The following is a 20,902-nucleotide window of genomic DNA, read 5'->3' on the forward strand; positions in this document are numbered from 1 at the left end:
TCAGAATGCTTAGTCTAGAGCAAGCAGTTCATTTTAAAGATTCCTCTCTTCAGTATGCTCACAGAAAAGGGAGTGCTGCAGTTCTTAGTATCATGCTGGAGATCTTAATGTGAGATTTAAAGCTCATGTTGATCTCAGATTTAAAATATAATTTATTTCTCCCTTTGTTCTAGTTTTTTTTTTTTTTTTTTAATCTAAAAAAATAACTAGGGTCTGTTGACAGCTGTAACCAGGATATACTAAAAATTGATATTTATTTTTTTGTTACAGAGATATGCATGGTTAAGCTGTTTGCAGGGGATATTGCAAAATAGTTTAGACCAAAGATTTATCATTCGTGTCAATCATGCTTTAGGAAAAGACCTGCTGTTAAACCTTACTCTTTCAATGTTGATGAAACCAAGAATTCCAGCACAGTGCTATGAAGTAAAGCTCCACAGAATGGAACTACAATTGCTCATAATCAATCAGTGAACCTGATTGTTATTGGGAAGTGAAATTAGCCGCTTGGCTTTCACCGCCCAAACTGAATGAAATTCAAGGGTAAATGCCACTAGCAATGAGCAGAAACTCCTTCTATGTGATTCCATTTGGTTCAGAAGTTTAAGAAAGCTGTCATCAAAGAAATAATGAATGTCCTCATTTTGCTTGCTGTTTTCTAGATGGACCAGATGGTCTTTTGGCATATAATCAGGGGAGTATGCAAGCACTAAAATTTACACACATGTACGTGTGTATGTAAAGGTTCAGTACCTACATAAAGCACACCTAGTGTTAACGTATCTAGTATATGTTTTTACAGGTGTCATGAATAAGTATGTGTTGCCTCCGCACTGATGGAAGGTTTTGATACTGCAGTGTGTTAGGAGTGTTTATAGACTGTTTTAGAAAATATGGTTTCTAGAGTAAGAAAATTACTCAGGGCTAAGATATAACTTTTACTGGGTTTTCATGATTACTTTTTATTGTAATTTTCTAAATGAAGTGTATAAAATACACTGTTTGGACCCAGATAAGAATATTTTGGTTTCACAGTGCAAGGTAGTTAAATGCTAAGCCCTATTTTCATGTAATTTTCTGTGACCTTCATTGGGATTACACATCCCCTTTCTCTGCTGTATGCTAGGTTCAAAAAAAACTCCTCCCATAGCTGAATCCCTTGTCAAATTGTGGATGTGTGATGGCAGGAGATACAGTGGGGCTGAAGAGGAAGGAAACATCGTGTACTGAGCTGTGACTGCAGCCCTCTGGGCAGAACAACACAAAGGTGTAGTTAATGTTGAAGCAGCTTGAATATAAAACTTCGTGACTTCAGCAGCCCATAATTAGTGGATGTGAAAAATGGTTAATTTTGAATGAGATATACCAAATGTACTGTATATTTGGCATTTTAGTCTTTGACTTGAAAGAAAAATAAAACATTAGAATATGAGGATTTCACATGGGATGAACTTAATGAATCCAGTTTGGCACTAGTTGGAGCTATCTTAGTTAACAGCTTCTACAGATAGGTCTGATGATAGACACTTCAAAAACCACAGGTCTTTCTGAAGATGTGTGAGCAATATAAACACGTGTTCATCTGTTCAGTTCATTTTCTCATTGCTGCTACTTTCTCATAGACTCTTCCTAAAATCCTGGATAAAGTGGCCCCTGCATTTGTCATGAACAGCTGCAGCTTCCTGGTAGAGAAATCCCGGGAGTCAACGGCGCGGGTCGTGGTGTGGCAGGAAATGGGTGTGTTGAGGAGCTACACCATGGAGAGCACATACTGCGGCTGCAGCCACGGTCTCTACAAAGTGAGTAAATCTTCCAAAAAAAACCCTGTGCTACCCTCCTTCGAATGTATGTCTCATGAGCATGGAAGAGTAAAGAGATAGCTATTGCCTTGCTGCTTAGTGTTGCCTGCTTTTTCCAGACCTACTACAGCATGAACGTAGCCTTAATTCTCAGTTTCTCCTTAGGGAAATCTTTCAAGGATCCCTCACTCTTTTAATCTTCCATGCCAGGAAAGTGGAGTCCTTGCTTTGAGGTTTCATTCAAGAGTGAAACGAAAAGAAACTCCAGTCTGGAGCCAAAAACATTGAGCTGAAGGCAGGAATGTTTCTGGGATCATACAGGGCACTTACTCTTCTAAGAGTATTCATGGTGTTATTCAAAAAAAAAAAAATAATAATAAAAAAAAAGTGTTGGCAGGTCATAGGGACATCTTTAAGCTAGATCTAAGGAAATTAAACACTCATAGAATGGTTTGGGTTAGAAGGGACCTTAAAATCATCTAATTCCAACCCCTGCTATGGGCAGGGACACCTTCCACTAGACCAGGTTGCTCTGCTTCATTATTATACTTGTCTTCCACTAGTATTATCATCAACATGAGTACTAGTGGTTGTATGCTGTATGGTACAGGCTGGCTACCTGAGCATTCACTCAGCTAAATGTAAGAACCTGTGCTGAGAATCCTGCGTTTGGAGCTGCCTATTACTGACAGCCAAAGATAGCTTAATCTATGGCTAGTTTAACAGCTGCTCATAAGTTCAAGGCATGCCTTTAACTATGATCTAAATGGACCCAAATTCTGTATAAAATGAGGTTCTAGACTTTGTGGGAAGGACCATACTTGCACTGAATACTTCAGAGACAGAAGTCTATGAGATCTCCTGGCACTTCTTTTGTGCACGGGATGAACTCTGTTAATGCATGTAGCTGTTCATAATTTTCCATTCACTCCAATGGTGAATTCTTTCTCTGTTCCTTTCTCTAACCTGTTGTTTTCATTGAATGGCTTCCATATTCCACCTTATTTCTCCCACTAGGGAGCAATCCTTATCTATACAGCATTAATAAGCGGTTAAGGATTCTAAAAGACCCTTAAGGAAAGAGCCATTATTACAAATAACAATTAATTAATAAGACATTCAAATGATTATCTTTGCAAGCTCTATACTAATCCTTTTATTTCTCTGTAAAGTGTAGCCAGGAAGTACTCAGCAGCTGTTTTAACAATGTTCTCCTATACACACATCAATTCCAAGACAGAAAAGGCAGAAGAAGAAACTGCAGACAGTTTAAAGAAAGTGAATATAATTGCCTTGAGCATTACATTTAACACTCCCTACCCCTGAGAAGTTCTAATGGGTTTTTAATAGGCACCACAGGTCAAGACAGTGGTTTTGAATCTTCTTTAGACAGTGAGGAAAAATTCTACACTGACTGAAGTCAGTGGCAGAAATTCTAGAGATCTCCATGGAGGACGATTTCACTCATTTCCTAAACAGCCACAGTAACACCCAAAAGCAGTGACATATCAGGTTGTATCAATATCTAATGATTTGCTCTCTTCCTCCTTTAACATCTGTGAGGTCTTTAACCCAAATTTGCTTAAATTGTGTGATCAGGTTCTTGAAATAGTAGGAAGAGATTAAATGCCTCATTCAGAGGATGAATATAAAGTGTGCCATTTACAGGTCCCTATTATATGGTGGAGGCACCAAAAAATAAGCAGAAAGACCTGGTGAAGATGAATCTCTTTTTTTTTCCTCTCTCTCTCTCTCTCTTTTTTTTTTTTTTTTTTTTAATAAATCCTCTAAAATACGTAAATGATTTTCTGCTTTATTTCTTGTTCTATTTTTCATCACTGATCAGGATCACAGACAGGCACTGAGGACATGAGCAATTTGACATGACTGTTTGTCACTGGTGACAGAATCCAGTATTCTGATGCTGGCCCGTAAAAGTTTTTTGAAATTTCCATTCCTAACATCCTGAAAATGACTTCTGTATGTTGAAAGGCTGAGCCCCAATATCCAACTAGTATCTATCAGGTTATTTCTCTTTCCTTTTTTTTTTTTTTTTTCTTTGCTTAGGATTTTCATCCATCTCAAAGATGAAAGAAATGTAAATATATCCATGAGGGAACGTTTCTTCATTTCATCATAAGGATAATAGAAACACTTTTTGCGTTTTCTCTGATTAAGGCATTTCAAAGTATTTCCACTCATTTTTCCAAACTACTTTAATACCTGACTTGGTAGCACTGAAACAAAATATTTCTTACATTGACTTTTATGCTGGAAATGCATAAAAATGCATAAGCTATCTCTTTCAAATAATATTAATAGGCTATTTCATCTTCCTTTTAGCAGTCTTTAGCATTAGTTCTTGCTTGTTTCTTCTTACAAGTGGATTCTTTAGCGTACAGACTCGATATGCTGACCTGAAGATTTGGTTGCATAATACCATTTAATATTCAGCTTCCATCTGTCAAGCCAAAAGTAGTTCATTAGAATCTGGAACCCCTGAAATATTCTTGTAAATTGGAAGTGAATCACACAAGAATTTTTTTTTTTTTTTTAAGACTTCAAACTGAATACTTCACTCTTGGACCCAAGTGTTGATATGTGTGAAAACAATAGAACTGAGATTAATGCTCAGGTTGCAGATGTCAGCATCATAGATTTAGAGCTTTCTGGTACTTGGATTAGTTGATTTACTGTTTTTACTCCTTTTTTTTTCTCTTTTACATTGCCCCTTGTCCTATCATTGGATGTCACCAAAAAGAGCCTGGCTGTGTCCTCCTGACACTCACATTTTACGTATTTATAAATATTAAAAAAAACCCCAAGGCCTTGAAGTCTTTCTTCATTCTCCTCAGACTTTGGGATGCAGTTCCCTTCCCTTCGCTGATATATTTTTTTTTAATTTTCCTTTTCTTTCCTTTTTTCTCTTTTTGTTTTTTTTTTTTTTCTTTCCTTTTTTTCTCTCTTTTTTTTTTCTTTCCTTTTTTCTCTTTTTGTTTTTCTTTCCTTTTTTTCTCTTTTTGTTTTTCTTTCCTTTTTTCTTTTTGTTTTTTTTTTCTTTCCTTTTTTTCTCTTTTTGTTTTTTTTTCCTTTTTTCTCTTTTTGTTTTTTTTTTTTCTTTCCTTTTTTTCTCTTTTTGTTTTTCCTTCTTTCCTTTTTTTTTAGATTTTTTTCTTCTCTCTTTTTAAAATTTTTTCTTTCCATTACTTTCATTTTCTTTATTTTTTTCCTTTTCAATTTCCTTCTTTCCTTCCTTTCTTCCTCTCTTTCTTTCTCTCTTTCTATCTCCTTCTCTTCCTCCTTTGCTCTTTTTTTTTTTTTTTTTATCTTTTATCTTTTTCTTTTCCTTTCTTTCATTTCTTTCTTTCTTTTGGAGGTAGTCTTGAGGCGCGGTGTCAACTGCCTCTCCCTGCATGACCTCACAGGCAGAGCCTTTCACCACATCCTCGCCTACCTCTCCTTCAGGGTGCAGGCCCTCAGAGGCCCCACATTAGGGCACGATTAATGCCCTATGACGGAGGGGCACGATTAGTGCCCTATTATGCAGGGGCGCAATTAGTGCCCTATTACGGAGGAGCACCTGGGGAAGCAATGTAGGTAGGGAGGGACGTCCTGTGGCACCAAACCAGGACTCGCTTCCAACCCTCCTCATCTTCTGGCTCCGACAGCCACAGGGCAGGGGCTCCACCACCCTCTGGGCGCCATCCTTTTCCCTGGCACCCCAGGGAGTTGCTCCAGGCGGCCACCTCCTGCTCACGGGCCCTGCTGCTCCTCAGCGAGCGGCCCTGCCCCGAGCCCAGGCCGTCTCCCCGCTGCCCTCCGCCGGCAGCGGCAGGCTGAGGCACTGCGGGCAGCCAGGGGGCTGAGCAGCCACGGCTCCGGGCAGCCCCTGCGCCTGGGTCGCCACGGTCTCTGCCCAGCGGACGCCATGGGCGGTGTGCTGCCTCACAGCCTGCCAAGAGCTTGTGCAGAGCCCCACGCCCTGCCACAGCAGTGTGTTTGTGCTGTGCCAACCCCTCCCTGCTCCTGGTTGGCAGCCACATGAGGTGTCGCCGCCCTCCCGGAGGCTGTTCTAGGCAGAGAGCCGGGCAAAGTCATGGCTCTGGCTACGCCCAGCCCCTGGCAGCCTCTGAGGAGAGCTGAGGGGGGCGAGGCCCCGGCCTGTTGCTACCCCGGCCACCCCTGTGGAGGCAAGGGCGCGAATTCCCCCTCCCAACTCGTGTTGCTGGGTTGGGTCTGAGGGGAACACTGTTGCACAGAGACATCTGACAGGAATTTGCAAAGAATTTAGGAGAAACAAGAAAGCCATATAAAGGCTGCAAAGGGTTTAAATAGTAATTGCACGAGGCTAGCACAGGTGCCCTCTCACCACAGAGCAATGTCGGAGGGCTGAGGTAAACCAGAACCTAGGCTGTCTGGTGGAGAGTCCAGAAAAAACATTGCTAGAGTTTGTCCGAGGCACTGTGTGTGGCCTGTCTTTGACTGAAATGCGACTTTAATTTTTAAAGCAGTTCACTGCGTGAAAGATAAGACAGGAATTTATTACTAACAGTATGTAAATGAGAAACAATAGTGAACCCAGACTTGCTTAAAAGTCATTTGATTTCAGATGGGGCAGGGGGAGGCAGGAATGGAGGGCAGAAATGAGAGGTTAAAAAATAAAATTAAAAAATCTGTTGACTCTTCCTGTCTGTGATCAATGGAAATGCAATAAGCCAACTACCCTTAAGGAAGAGAAACATAAAACTAAAGAAACTATTGATCTTATCTGAGGTTTTATTCAACTTAAGGAAGAAGAAAAGAAGGGCAAAAAAAATCCAAACTCTGTTTCATTTTGTCTGGATTGTCCAATTGAGTCTTAGAGGAGCAGTGCCTCCATTTGAAAGTTGCTTAAAACAAAGCAGCCCATTTCCATGGGGATTTCTCCTTCCTGCTTCTACCAGTTTACAACCCTGCAGTTAAAACAAAACAAATCAGAAGAAGAAACTGCCTATCATTTCTCTCCCAGCGTGAAGGCAGTCTGCATTATTCCCCTGTTGGAACTGCTACCCCTCCAGCCTACCCCTCTAGATTTTTATTGCTGCCTCCCTTTTGCAGGATGTTGAGCCATCTTTTCATCTTTGGTTTGTGAAAGACCAAATGCAAGGCCGTACTGTAAGAAGTTCTACTGAATACACTCAGGACTCAACATGGGCCCAAACAAATTAAGTCTCCAGCGACACACGTTGATATTTTCCCAAGCTTCATGTGCAATTTATTTATAATCTTGCATATCACTTTTGCTATTCTTCTTGGTTTCTTGTTACCTGGCCTACTAATTAAGGCCCCTCCATAGCATGCTGCACTGTGCTGTTCAGTTCATTAACTGTATCTGTCACTCTACAAGTTAATATATATTGTGCCATGTATACAGTTGAGTTCCAAAGCATATGTCTTAATAATACAGCAAATCTCAAAAATTGAGCTACGTGCTCTCTGAGTACATGCTACATTGGAAAAATGTTTTACTTGTCATGTCGTGACTGGTGGAGGACATGAAGTACTAATGGGAATAGACTTCAGCTTCGTGCTTCAAAGGGATTATACACAACAAGGAGTAACAAATGAGTTTTAAAATTATTGCAGATATCTAGACAGTGCCCTTTGAAGGAGATTTTACTGGTGATATGGATCCCTCTTTGAAGAAAGCCTTTGGGGAGAGGTGAGAAGAAAAAAATATATCTCCAATCTAATGGTTCTCAGTTAGAGAAATTGAATACCCCCAAATTTATCACCGGACTTGATGAGAAGGAAAAGTCATCCCTTTGCGGAGATGATGGAAGTAGAGAAAGCAGCACCAAGCAGAGTGGCTGCACAGTTCAAAAGAATTTGTTGATAGTTGTTCAAAATGTCTTTATTGAAAGGAAGACTTCAGGACTTTCATGAGTGATTGTTTGCAGAACTTGTATTCACACTGGAAGAGTTTTCTCTGTTGAATCTAATCACTCAGCTCACAGATTGTGTGGCGAAGCTAACCAGGGGTGGGTAAATACTTAACAAATCTTGTGAGACAATACTAGAATACTTTTGCTAGAATACCTAGCAAAAAGCATGGCCTGTCTAATGGGGGTGTCTATAAAACTCACCCAAAATAAATTGAGAGTAAATGTTCCTGAAGTTCCTGTATACCATCTACCAGGGAGCTAGGATGTGACATTAGGAACATAGCTTGTATTCTACAGCGTCAAAACATAAGTCTTCACTCGTCCTCCTAAAGCAACAGATCTTCTTCAGAGGATGCCATCTTGCTGAAGCCTGACTTTAGTCCATCTAGTTAGGTAAATAAATTGCACATTTTTTATGCTATATGGGCATAAACTCAGAATAACCTTATTGATAGATGAGGGCCGATAGTTTATATTTTAAAGATGGAATTACTTAAGCACTAAAGGATAAAAGGACTGAGCTGGTGATAAACCAGTAACAGAGCTGGATAAAAAGCCCTGCATCCCAACCTCTTGCACAGTTACTGCAGTGATGAGAGATGAGTCTAATAAATTGGAAGAGCTGACATTATCCATTCCCTGTAACCTGGCTAGCCTGGGCTGAATTATTTCAAACAAGTAATGAATCAGTGAATTACTATGAAACTGTGGCAGAACTAAAGCAATCTACCAAGATGAAAGCCTTTCCTCTTGATACTCCTTCAGACGTGGACTGCTCTGGTTTGACCCGTTTCTGCCCAAAGTAACCAAATTGTTATTAATGCATCATTTGTCCATTGAATTACAGCACTATTTCTTTATCGTTATCTGTATGCAATGAAAGATTTTCATCTTCCTTATTATGGGAGATTACATACTAAATTTCCATGAGGAATTTTTATGTATGCTTTATTCATAAGCAGTTCATTACAGTTAATAGTGAGAAACTGAGTTTTTTTGAGGGATTTAATGGGTCGCATGACATTGCTTCTGTATACTAGCAAGACGTATATTGTTATTTTACTTATAAGTTTGTGCACCAGACTTCCAAGTAATTTAAATTTGGCCCCTTGCCAGTATCCAGGCACCAACAAAAATGTTTTCAGTGATATTCTTGCCATATAGCATATTTGGTAAGTATTTGCAGAAAGGAAATGTAAAGAAATGGGGTATATACTATGTTTTCTGGGGTACATTTCTGGAAAATGCTTGCATCGTCTTTGAATTCTGACTGAGACTTTTCCTATTTCTGGTTTCTTTTGTCTTCAAGAACTTATACTTTTTCTAAGTATGGGTAAGACTCAGAAGCATTCAAAAGTTTCTTGCCAAAAAAAATCATCTCTAAAAAGTGTGTTTAGCTGACCCTCTGTGGTCTGGGAATCTCATTCAAAAGCAGATGCTGAGAATACAAAAGGATGATTTTCTTTTTGATAGTTTTGCTTCCAGTTCTGATCCAAAGTGACTCAAATTGGAAGCAGCTGTAATAGTGAGAAAAGTATAGAAAAAATAGTTATAGTAATTTAAGGATTGAAGGTTCAAATTAAGGTTTTTGCTTGTTCTGTTTTCTTTAGTTGTTATCTGGTGCAAAAGTTTGCATCCTGTTTGCTTTATTTTCCTGTTCCTTTTACGTTCACCAGCCTCTTTCAATAATTGATTAATGATTCAATATGCAAGATATTCTAATTGTATCTTTTAGGCATGTGGACCTCACTTACAAATATGTAGAGGTTAATGGCATTTAGGAAATGGAAAAAGTCACGTGGGGGAAGAGGAGAGAAGGAGTTTCTCAGAAAACAAACCAGGAGATAGTGGGCATCTGTCTTCCTTGAAGACTTGTAGGCTCTTATATGATCTGTTGAAGGATTTTTAATGTTTAGGTTGTGCAGTTTTTGTTTTGTTTCCCTCCCTTCCTATTCGTATGAGTTTTATTATTCAACTAGGAAGTTAAGAACTGGTTGACAGAAACCAACTAAGAAATCAGGTGCTTAACTGTGCTCGGATCTGCTGGATTCATGGCATGTTAAACAACAGGAGTGTGGAGGAGTGCTGGCTTTGCCTCTTTCAGACTGTTTGGAAAAGCACATTGCAAAACCGGAGTATCTTCATAGAGTTTTTTTGCCCATTTTACACCTCAAAGGAAACATGAATTTGTCTGTAGTTTGAAGTATCTGGCTGATCTCATCTTCCTTAATGAGTAATAAGAGGATTGGTTATATGATGTCAATTGTGGCCAAAGCTGCATGAAACAAATATAATCACTGTTCCCCAAAGTTTTGTGTGTTAGTAGTATTTACTGATTTTTGTTGAAGGTACTCAATATTGGAGGACCATTTATGTGTGTTTAAAAGTACAGACATTTTGGAAGAATGAAATCTGGTCATTCACATTCTGTCTTCCATTTTCTCAATCCAGTCCACAGTCAGTTTAGCTTTTCTATTTGGGGGGAGATCAGTAATTGAGTAGGATTGTTTTTCTTGTCATGATTTCTGACGTAAGATCGTTTCTTTTTATTTACTAATTTTTGAACACTAGGTAGGACAAGACCCATTTTCTGGCACTAGTATGAGTTCTTGGCTTTGTGCTGAGAACACTTAGTCTCTCTTTCTGAGTTGCCAAATGAAGCTGTTTTCTGAATGACTCTGGAAAAGTAATGGTCTCTAAATCCTATAGACTCAGTTTGCTGCTTTACAAACAACTCTGAGCGACCAAATAAGTTCTTAACTCTTTCAAGGGGTTAGCAAAGGGAGGGTTGCCTGCCAAATACTGTGCACTGGTCCATCTGTTGAGGTGTCCCATGAATGCTGCCTTGAAACAGATTTTGGAAGAAGTCCTCGCAAGCACCTGCTGCAGTGGATTTCAGCTGCCACTCAGGCCATCTGCTTTCCTGTTGCCAGGTTGAAAGTTTCAAGTTAGGGGACTGAGGGATGTTCCATTGCATTTGAACTCACATGGTTAATGGAGACGGGAGAATGACACTTAACGGAGAAGAATGGCTCGTAGCCTTCTTTAGCTTCATGTCCCCAAAGCACTCAGGAAGCACTGAATGCTAGCACCAGAATTGTCAGGGGGTATTGGGCAGCAGTGTTTTAATTATTTTCATTTTCATATCCAAGAAACAATGTATTAGAAAATCTAGATATATAAGACAAAAAATAAAAAAGTAACTAATGCTTGTTGGATCATGTGTAAAGATATTAATTTAAGCTATTCTAATTTGATTATTTCTCCAGAGATGCTAGGTCAGTTGTATCCTGGACTTGCCAAGTTCAGTGGTGTTACGTCAAGGTAGATTTGGATACTAGGCTTTGGAGAGAAGTTCCAGAAACCCTAACAGGCTTGGAAGGAAGGAAGGATGCATCACCAGTGTGCTGGGAATAGCCTGTGAATGTGGTCTCTCCCTCTTACACCCCGTCTGGAAGGAAACAAGACTGCCTCTGACAGCTTTGTTATTGATAGCCAAACTGCTAGGAGAGGCACCAGGTTTTATTCTTAGTCATATACTAGTCAGTAAGTTATTCTAACTGTGGACATTTGGTTTAAGAAAAAAAAAAAAAAAAAAAAAAAAAGGAAAAGTCTGTACATAAGAGCTGTCACAGTAGTGATTGTTTAAGACAAATCAAACTGAATTTGAGGCATCTCTTGTGGGAATGAGCCACAGGAAAGGCAGATCACAGTTTACTGCCATAGTGCTAGTCTTTTGTGCTTGATATATGATCCTGTCCTGCACTTTTCCACCAAGGTTTGACAGCATAGGTTAGTACTGATCTCTGGCATTCCTAGCTATTCCAGTCCCAAACGTAGCTTTTGACACAGCTTTCTTACCTAGCCGTAATGAGTCTTTCCTGTTGGAAATAGGCAGTGCTATTCATAGTGTCAAATGTGTGGTTTATGATATTGATTGTCCTGAGCAACATAATGATTAAGTTGAAACCACTGTGTCTTGTGGCTTGCAGCCACAAAACCTGTGTTTTCTGGTCCTGTTAGGCTGTATTCAGTCAGATGAGCTAGTTTTGTACAAGAACTCTCCACAGGCTTGACAGAAAAAAAAATGTGTGCTATCTCCTTCCCCAGCATTTGCTGATAGAAACGTGTTACAAAAGGATAAATACATGATCCTGAACTACAAAGGAATGCAAAATCAGTTAGCTTCTCTACCTTTTGGAACCAATTTCAAGGCTGACACAAATGGGATCTCTACACTGTCAGCTCCCAAGTAGCCTAGTCCAATCTGGAATCCTTTGGAAGTAGTAGTATCTTAAATCAGTTCTGTCTCAGCTGTTGATGGATTATTGTTGATGGATTATCTGTGAAACTGGAGAATAGGTCCTGTGTCCTACTGTGATTTGTAGTTGTTGGTGGGTTTTGATTTGCTTTGGCCAAATGGATGAGATGGTAACAGATATGACCTGGCAGAGTTTGGAGGGATCTGGTTTTGGAGGGGTTCACTCAACATGGCTAGATTCAGAATGAAAAACCAGAGCCATTATGTGCACCCTTTTGCTCCCACCCTTTTCCACTATCACGTAACTGGAACAATTGTCTCAGCTCTGCTGCTTGCTTCTTCTGTTTGGGACTCAGCCTTGGAGTGCTTGTTCCAACAAATCCCTACAGTCTCCTGATTTCCTTTTACTTGCAAATGATGATATCATTTCCTTTTTGGCGGCTTGTTTATTTTTTAAACTAAGAGAGGCATCAGACTCTGTGGGGCTGAGAAGTGGAAAAGAGGTGTTACCTTGGTTGTGGCCCATCTTGAATGCTGATGTTCCTTTTTTTTTTTTTTTTTTTTTTTTTTTTTTTTTTTTTAATCTTCCCCTCAAAGTCTTGTAAACAACTGATGTTTCTTCTTTGTTTATGGGATCTTTCTTCCTCAGCTGCTTTTGAACTTCCCTAGATGTTTGGTTGCAACCCAGTCTTATCATATTTCAAAGCTCCACTCAGGAAAAGAGGCGATGGGTACCAATTTAGAAGGGCTATCAAACTGTTTCTCTACAACAGGAATAAGGAAAAAGACTACGTGTAATCAGAAGTGCAAGTATCCTGTCCTATCCATTTTCCAGAAGTTGAGAGAACAGGATTAGATGGAAGAGTCTCAGGTTTTTACACTGCAAATGGGGGCAACCTAGACGCTTCAAGCAAAAAATCCATTTGCAATTAATTGCATTTGTGGTTGCATGGAAAAGAGATTGCACTTTGTGAGGGAACAAGATACGAATCCATGGCTTATCTCTATATTTTCAGCCTGCTGATAAGATATTCTTATTGTGGTACCATCTAAAAATGAACAGAACCAATGTACTTATGTGAAGACATCAAAAACAGCAAATGCTGTTAACTTGTGACCAAGGGAGTGGGTCCTTCCATGTGCTGTAAGGAGGAGCAGACTCTAGTAATAAAATCAGTACTCTCATACTCAGAAGTTAAACCATCTTTTGTATAGCCAGAAAGCTGAAAATGGCTAGTAAGTTGTAGCTGGACTCAATTACAAATTCTGTTTATTCAAGTTATGTGCATAGCTGAGCAGCTGGATTTCCTTCAGATGTGGATTTGTTAGAGACTTAGCGACTTTCACAGTGCAAATTATTAGAACAAACAAAAGTACAGAAGTGAAGCGAATTAGATTCTTAAAGATTATTTTTAATTTTGTAACATAAATATTAATGGTGACGCGAATCAGACAACTGCAGTCACATACACACGTGATTTTTCTGGATGAAATGGTACTTTCATTTGAAGACCACTAAGAAGTTCTGAATGGCATGACCTTGAATGTCAGTGGGATTTCAGTCTGCTAAAGAAAAGAACTCTTGGGAAGGATGAAGAACAGAAAAGCAACGTTTCTAATGAAAACTAACTCCAGTATTTTGATGGTGTCCCTTTAAAAGTCTAAATATCATTGCACATCATCCTTTCAAGTTTTCTGTGGAATTACAGCAGCTAGGTTTTTGATTTCTGATGTGTCTCTTCCTTGTTGATCTGGCCCCATGTGGATTTATTGTACAAATCTATTTGGCAGCTGAAAATTGCCCTTTGATGAAGCTCATAGTCTAATCATGAACTCCTCAGGCATGGAAAATAAGAACTGGGAGGTGGCAAAAGCATGGGCTAAAGGAACCATGTTTGTTTTTGACTCTGCATGGATTTTAAAAGCATCTAAATTTCAAAGTCTTTTACACACAGGATTTTCTGCAAAGATTGATTTAGCTTCTCTTAGGATCATAACATTTGCCATGCTGGATCAGATCATTGGTCCATATAATCAGGTATCCTGCCTCATACAGAGTTTGGATCCTCATGGCTCAGAAGAGAACAAAACCAGGCTGTAATGCAACTGATTCAATTACACTAAGACACGGAAAAGAAGAAATAATCCTACCAGCCTGACCTGTCTCCCCTCTGTGTGTTGTAACATGGGGCCTGATTATCATTTCCACAACCTTGAAATAATGAGCGACTTTCTCTGTGAAATTATGGCACTTTTCTATCCTCTTTCATAATCCTTTCCCAGATGGGATTTCCTGCAGCAGTGAATTCCACTAGTCGATGCCTATAATATGTATATGCTATCCAATATTAAATGTAAACTATATATTGAAATCTGCTCTCCCTTCTTGCTCCATTCTGTCCCTTTGCTGGTTCCTGTATCCTTGTAAGATTCACTTCCCACAGCTGCAGTAGTTCCTAGTCTTTCATCTGTCTGCTCTGACCATGTCTGCTGCTGTCTTCTTTCCTCTATTATCTACTCCCAGGTCCATTGGTCTTGTGAAAAAAAAAAAAAAAAAAATCAAATCAAATTAGATTCCACTTCTTTTCTCCAACCTTGAAATCTCTAGGTACATTCTCCTTTTCTCCTTGTCATCCAGTTCTTGTCTCTTTGGTTGCTTTCTTTATGTTCCCAATCCAGATTTATTTTTTCATGTGTGCTAAACTCTCATACTAAAAATGTTATCTTTCCTCTCTTTTTCCTTTCTACCACAACACTTTTTTCAAATTCCTGAACATACCAAGGACCAACTGTTATTCCCCTGCATTATAAGTACTAAATTACACCCTCACTGTTAAGAGTACTGCCATTTCTTTTTATTTAAATCACAGTATATGTGCCTTTGCCTGTCCCTCTAAACATCATAAATAATACAGGCATGTCTGCAGAGTGTGCCATCTGGCAGGTTTGTCCTTGGGTAGGATCTGGACTTCCAGCCAGTGAAGGTGAGCATTGCATGAGCCCACTCCTTGAGATTCTGCTTCCAGCACAGCTCCTTGAGCATGGTAGTAGTGTCTGTTGTGCAAAACACAGCTCCAGAGCCTCACTCCCTTTCTGAGACTTCAGACATTGGAAGGAAGTTGTAGGGGATCCCAAATCCGAGGCAGAGAGGGCAGTGTGCTGCACTGCACGTGTATGAGATGCACATGGGGGCATATGAAACAGGACTCAGAATTCTGAAGTCTGGACTGAAGACATTACAAATTATTCATTGTCAAATTCAGAGCAAAGGGGGATCTCCTGCTCTTGTCTGCTATGTCTGGACTCAGCCTCACCTATAGCAGGGAAGGCTGCAGTTGTTGGGATAGGCATTAGGCACTGAAAACAGTACCTTAATAACATATTCACGGAGTTTAATGGCCAGGAGGGATCATTAGCTCTTCTGGTTTGACCTCTTAGACAGCGTAAGTCTGGCTTCACCCAGGCAGCTTTGTACAAAGCCCAGTAACTTGTGTTTGTGTAAGTAGATTTTGTGTAGAAAAAAAATCGGACTGGATTTGAGGGCATCATATGATTGGAAATCCATCTGGTCCCATGGTATTTTGTTCCAGGGTCAGTAACCATTAAATATTAGTGCCTTATTCTAATTTGAATTCATCTGTCTGCTGTTTTCAGCTTCGCTCTTGATTTTTCTCGGCTGGTTTAGAGAGATCTTTAATAACTTCCAATTTACTGTCTTAAAGATACTTATACAATACAACCAAGTCACCTTTCAATTTATTTTAATAATTAAAGCAGGCTGAATTCTATAATAGTTTGTCTGTATCAGAACATGCTGGAAAATAGCTCTGATTTAGCTAAAGGTGCAAGTGGAAAGTCCTGTGCTAAACCATATTAAGCCACATGTCAACATTCTGAAGCAGAATTAAGGTGGCCTTAATTAAATTTGGCTTAACTAATTTCCAAAGTAAATTAAGCCAAACTGAATTGCAAATACTTTAATTCTGAATAACAGAGCAGAAATACGTGCTTCTATATGCAATAAACTTGTAGAGTAAGGGTATGCTTATGCTGGATAATCTACAAGACAGAAAAGTCGATATGCCTTGCCAGGATAGTTTTAGTGAGAATTTGGAGTTTTACGGTTTGTCTTTAGGTGAGACTCACGATTGTATACTGCATATGAATGACGAAGAAAAAAAATTGCTGTGATCTGCAAATGCTGTGATTCTAATTTTTGTCTAAGGAAGAAATTTTTGGTGCATGTGCTGCTGAGATCTACAAGTGAAGATACCTGGCCTAGAAAGAGAAACTTCAGCACACGGTACAACCCAAAAAGTTATTGGTTATTCATAGCCAAGAGAAGAAAGAGAATTTGGGAACATTCAATACTGATGTTTTGTAGTATTTTTGTTTCAGATACTCAGTAAGACAGCTTCAAGAGTATAGAGAATCATGAAGATATCCTTAATGCCTTCTGAAGTGAAAAAAGAAACCACTGATGTGTTTTCAGCCGAGTAATTATCATAAGTGAGCTCCACTTAGGAAAAGAGGACAGGGAAGTAAAGGAAAGTGCAATGGGACAGTGCATTTTCTTTTTAAAACAAAAGAGCAAGATACAAATACAAGTTTGGATATGACACGTGGAGACACATTGTGGGGAAACAAGTGGAATGGTATGTCAGCATACTTCACAGTTCTTGGTGACAAGGCAAATCTTGATGATATTTATCAGAAAGCCTTTTAAAGCTGTCAGTGAGAGAAGACAGAAAGGATGGAAAGGTAATCATTGGTTGCATAAATGACATGAAGCAGAAGACAATTTTTTGGAGAAAAAAATGGGGTGCTTTCCAGTGGTCATAGGGGACCCATGAGCTTCAGGGGAAGAGAACTGATCTTCCATGAAGCAAAAAGTAAATAATACTAAAGTAGCAAAAAAGAGAGTTCAAATAGCTTGTTATAAAAAGATTGGACAAATATGAGAAAAACTGCAGAAGAAACACATTACTCAGATGTCTGCATGCTAGTATGAGCCATCTTAGTGGCTAATGATGAGCAACATCAACCAAAAGATCTTGTTGATGAAGTTCAGTGTAATTGTTTGTGCTGAAACCTGATAGGAAAAGTACATTTTTGGAATTTGAGAATCTCTACCTATAGGTCTGTCTGGTTTGGGAGGGAGGAAAAGGATAGTGAGTATATGTGGCTTGGGTGGGGCAGAATGGCTGTCTGTTATATCTACATTTACTAATGATCCAATTCCTTACTATATATCGCAGCTATGCTGACAAATTCTAGCAAAGGAGCCTGCTTGGCCCCACTGAACACAACTATAAAATGAGGTGAATTACCTTATAAGTAGTTGTATTCACTACACAAAAAGTAAACACGGAGTTAGGGACTTCCGTTTGGGTGATATATACCTGAGATTTCATGCAGGCAGCACAAATACTATCACAGATTCTAAAGACTGCAGATGATTATTTTCTAACACAAAGGATGTTGTATGCAGTGTAACTCTATTTTGGACTACATTATAATAGGAAAGGATGAATTAATCTTTGGTGTGGGAGTTTGTGGTTACCTAGACACCAGTGATCATGACCCAATTACATTTAACATGGGCAGAGGACAGCATTCCTATTAACGTGTGTTCATGTAGATTTTTTCTTTAATAAGGGCTGATTTTCCAGAGCTGAGGAAGTATTACAAATAAAATAGACTGCAAGAGAAGCAAAAAGGCAGAAGCATTATGAATAAAAATTGTGTCCTTTTAAAGGGATTTTGTTACATATTCAAAAAAGGACACAATTTTAATCAAGAATTGAGGACATTCAGTTAAAACCCATCCTGGTTTAGTAGCAAAGAGAAGGCAATCATTAGAGTATTGAGGACAATGAATCATAATGCTGATGAAAAATCTACATGATAGATTGATTATAGTGAGACAGATTTCTGTTATTTCAGTCTGATTCTTGTTTGCTAGTGCTAATTGTTTACTAGTATTTCTGAATGTAATGAGTAAGCTACAGTAGATGCTATTTACCTAAACATGGCTGACAAAAATGATCTGAGGAATAACAGCATAGATTATTTTTTTTCAAAAACAACAAAACAGGGAAAAACAGATACCAGCCACTGTAAAATCATAAATAAATATGATAAGCTCATATATATTATATCATATAATAGATATTATGATAATATCATAAGTAAACAACATGGTAGTCAAAGTTAAGGACAATAGGAAAGCATTTGATACAGTAAGTAGTGAATAAGCTGTAGAGCACTGTTGTGGGAATTATTACATTTATAACATTGTTAAACAGATGCACTTAATAAAGAAGTACCTTTTCGTTGTTAGAGGTGCTTCTCCTTTCACCTATAACATTGTTGGTCTTTCCAAAGATTATGGTATGTTATAGTCTGGGGGTTCTCAATAACAATAATGCTAAAAACTGATTATCATTCCCCATATCACTTCTAACTCTGGGATTTGTTAGCTCACTGGTCCAGGTGCAGGATGAACACACTTCCTTTTCACACGCTTTATTTTCACGACCCTTTGTGTCTTCCATAGATTGGCATCTCTAAGGCATCTATTCAATTTGTTCTATCTGCTTCTCCTTAAACCAGAAAGAGGCTAATTCTATAACTTGGCAGCAAAAGTACTGGCCTAAAGTGCAACAGCCCCGTTCTAAAACACTGCTCCAACTTGTATTGAATAGTTCATAGGGAAGAGATCAACTGGAAAGGCTATCTTGCTTGGGAGGTCTGATCAGAAACGTCACCCAAGAGCTGAGCAGCTTTTTCTGAGGAAAGTCACCTCAAACCTGCTATGTTCCAACAAGGAAGTTTTGTCTCACATAAACAAAAAAATAAATCAACAGCAACAGTTTTCCCAAAACATTCCTAACCAGATCTTTTACTGTTTCTCCCACCTCTTCTTGGCTTCGGGAATAAAGCAGAAAGTTTCCTTTGGGGGTGCTGGAAATAATGAATGAGCTTCACAAGAAAATTGAATCAGAGATTCGTACAAAGCAACAATGAAAAAGATTATTTTTAATGAGTTGAGGAAGATATTGCAAATGAGTTTGAAAGAGAAGTACAGCTAAGTACAATCAGGAATAAAAGTCTCTGAAACTTTGTCCATTTTGCAGTAGTTTATTCCTGCTGGCGATTACTTTTTTATATTATAAAGTATAATTATAAATATATATTGATTTATTTTTTTTTCCCACATGATCAGAACAGCAGGTTGTATTTCAGTGGAAGGTATTCTTTTTGTAGTCATTCCTGTAAAAGCTAATGGTCAGCAGATTGCAGGTGCAGAGACTTGTTCTCGTTTGGAGGGGAAGATGGTAGTTTATAAAATGATTTTATGTTGTGAGATAATTGAAAGTTGAGTGAGGAGATTATTAGATTTGAAATGCTAACTCTACATAAAAACAATTGAGGAGGAGTCTAGCACTTCTGAAGGTGTTTCCTCTGCAACTCACTTTTTCCATTATATTCTACCTTCATTCCATTTTTTATTGCTTTTCGTGTATATATTTTTTTTCATTCCCAGGCTTGAAAAGTAATAGGATTGGATCTGGCTGTCATGTGAGCTGGGGAGAACAGGCTACAGAATGATGTTGTGATGGCCCAGAGCGTGCATGCTCCGCCAGTTGGCAGTGATGGGCAAGAAGGGAGACAGGCCTGCAATGCAGCATAAACGCGTCTGAATAACACAGCGCCTTGCTCGCAACCTTCAGCTGACCTGCACCCAGGGGAACAGCCACCTGAAGTCAGCACCATAGCCAGTGCTACTTCTTTCCACCAAAAATGAAAGCAATGACTGTGCTCTGTGACAGCTTTTATGTTCCCCACAGCCTGATGGCATGTATGGATTTTGTGGTAGGCAGCTGGACACCATTTTCATGGTGACCTTTTAAGAGCAGCCCTTTTGTCTTTTCCAGTGAGGGAGAATGAAATAAAAGGGATCTGAAAACAGCTCAGGCTGGCTCCAAAAGAGTGACAGAAAGGTCACTTTTCTGATAAAGCCGGTATGTCTGGTGATTGGAAGGGCTTCTGGGGGTCAAAGGGTTGACATTTTTTCCAAGTCAAGTGCACCTCCATCAACCTCCACATGCACTGAAATGGCTTGAATTTCTCCTGGTTCATCAGCTCTAGATAAATGTATTGCATAGACTGGATACCTGCAGCAGGCTACCAAAACTGCTTCTCTGGTTTCGTGTATTTGGTCCTCTCTCACAGATACTCACCAAATCCTTTGATTTGTGAACCCTAAAGTATGATTTGTACGGCTAAGTGATATTAAATGTCAGCTTTGAAAATGGGCCTTGTCACGACTAATACAAAATTCACTCCTGTGGTTAATTTAACGAGATAGATCGGCAGACATCATACATTTATTAAACAACCATAATTATATTTATATTAATGCCATTTTCTGCCCAGGAGAGATTCGGGCCTAGCATAGTGAAACGTGTTCATAATGCAGAATTGAGATTTCTGAATATAGACATAGTGAGAAACTCAGGTCTGTGAGAATGAGGCCATGTCGTGGGCTGAGACTGAGTAGCTTTGGGATGTTCAGACGCTAGTTGGGCAGAGGAGGCTGTGATGAAGGTACATGATAAGAGCTCATGTCAGACTTCGGGAATACCGACAGCTTTTTGGTTATTCCAGATGCTGCAAGGTTGGTTGAAATTCATTGGCAGAGGTATTGACCGCTCTCAGATGTATTTCATTTGTATGCTCATATACTTTAAAAGGTCAACAGAGCAACCTGACAATTTTAAAGATGGCCTGCTGTGTCTGAAGTATATTTAGTTTCATGCTGTCTTCTCTGCAGGGTATGATATCAAGTTGTTTTGGTGTTACACCGAGCATGTTGCACATCTTTATGTGGACAAGATCATTGCTCAGACTTA

The 20,902-nt window shown here is 39.1% G+C and overlaps 1 protein-coding gene across 4 annotated transcripts in view; it reads left to right on the forward strand.

Annotated features, from left to right (window-relative positions):
- AGBL1 (AGBL carboxypeptidase 1) overlaps positions 1-20,902 on the forward strand; it is a 287,320-nt gene that overhangs the window by 155,091 nt on the left and 111,327 nt on the right. For all 4 annotated transcript variants that reach the window (XM_084532780.1, XM_084532777.1, XM_084532779.1 and 1 more), the window contains one exon: positions 1,623-1,799. In XM_084532780.1, the coding sequence (XP_084388906.1) occupies positions 1,623-1,799 (177 nt within the window). The remainder of the gene's footprint in view (positions 1-1,622; positions 1,800-20,902) is intronic.

This window comes from Aythya ferina (genome assembly GCF_964211825.1).
Source record: "Aythya ferina genome assembly, chromosome: 11".
NCBI classification, from domain to species: Eukaryota; Metazoa; Chordata; class Aves; order Anseriformes; family Anatidae; genus Aythya; species Aythya ferina.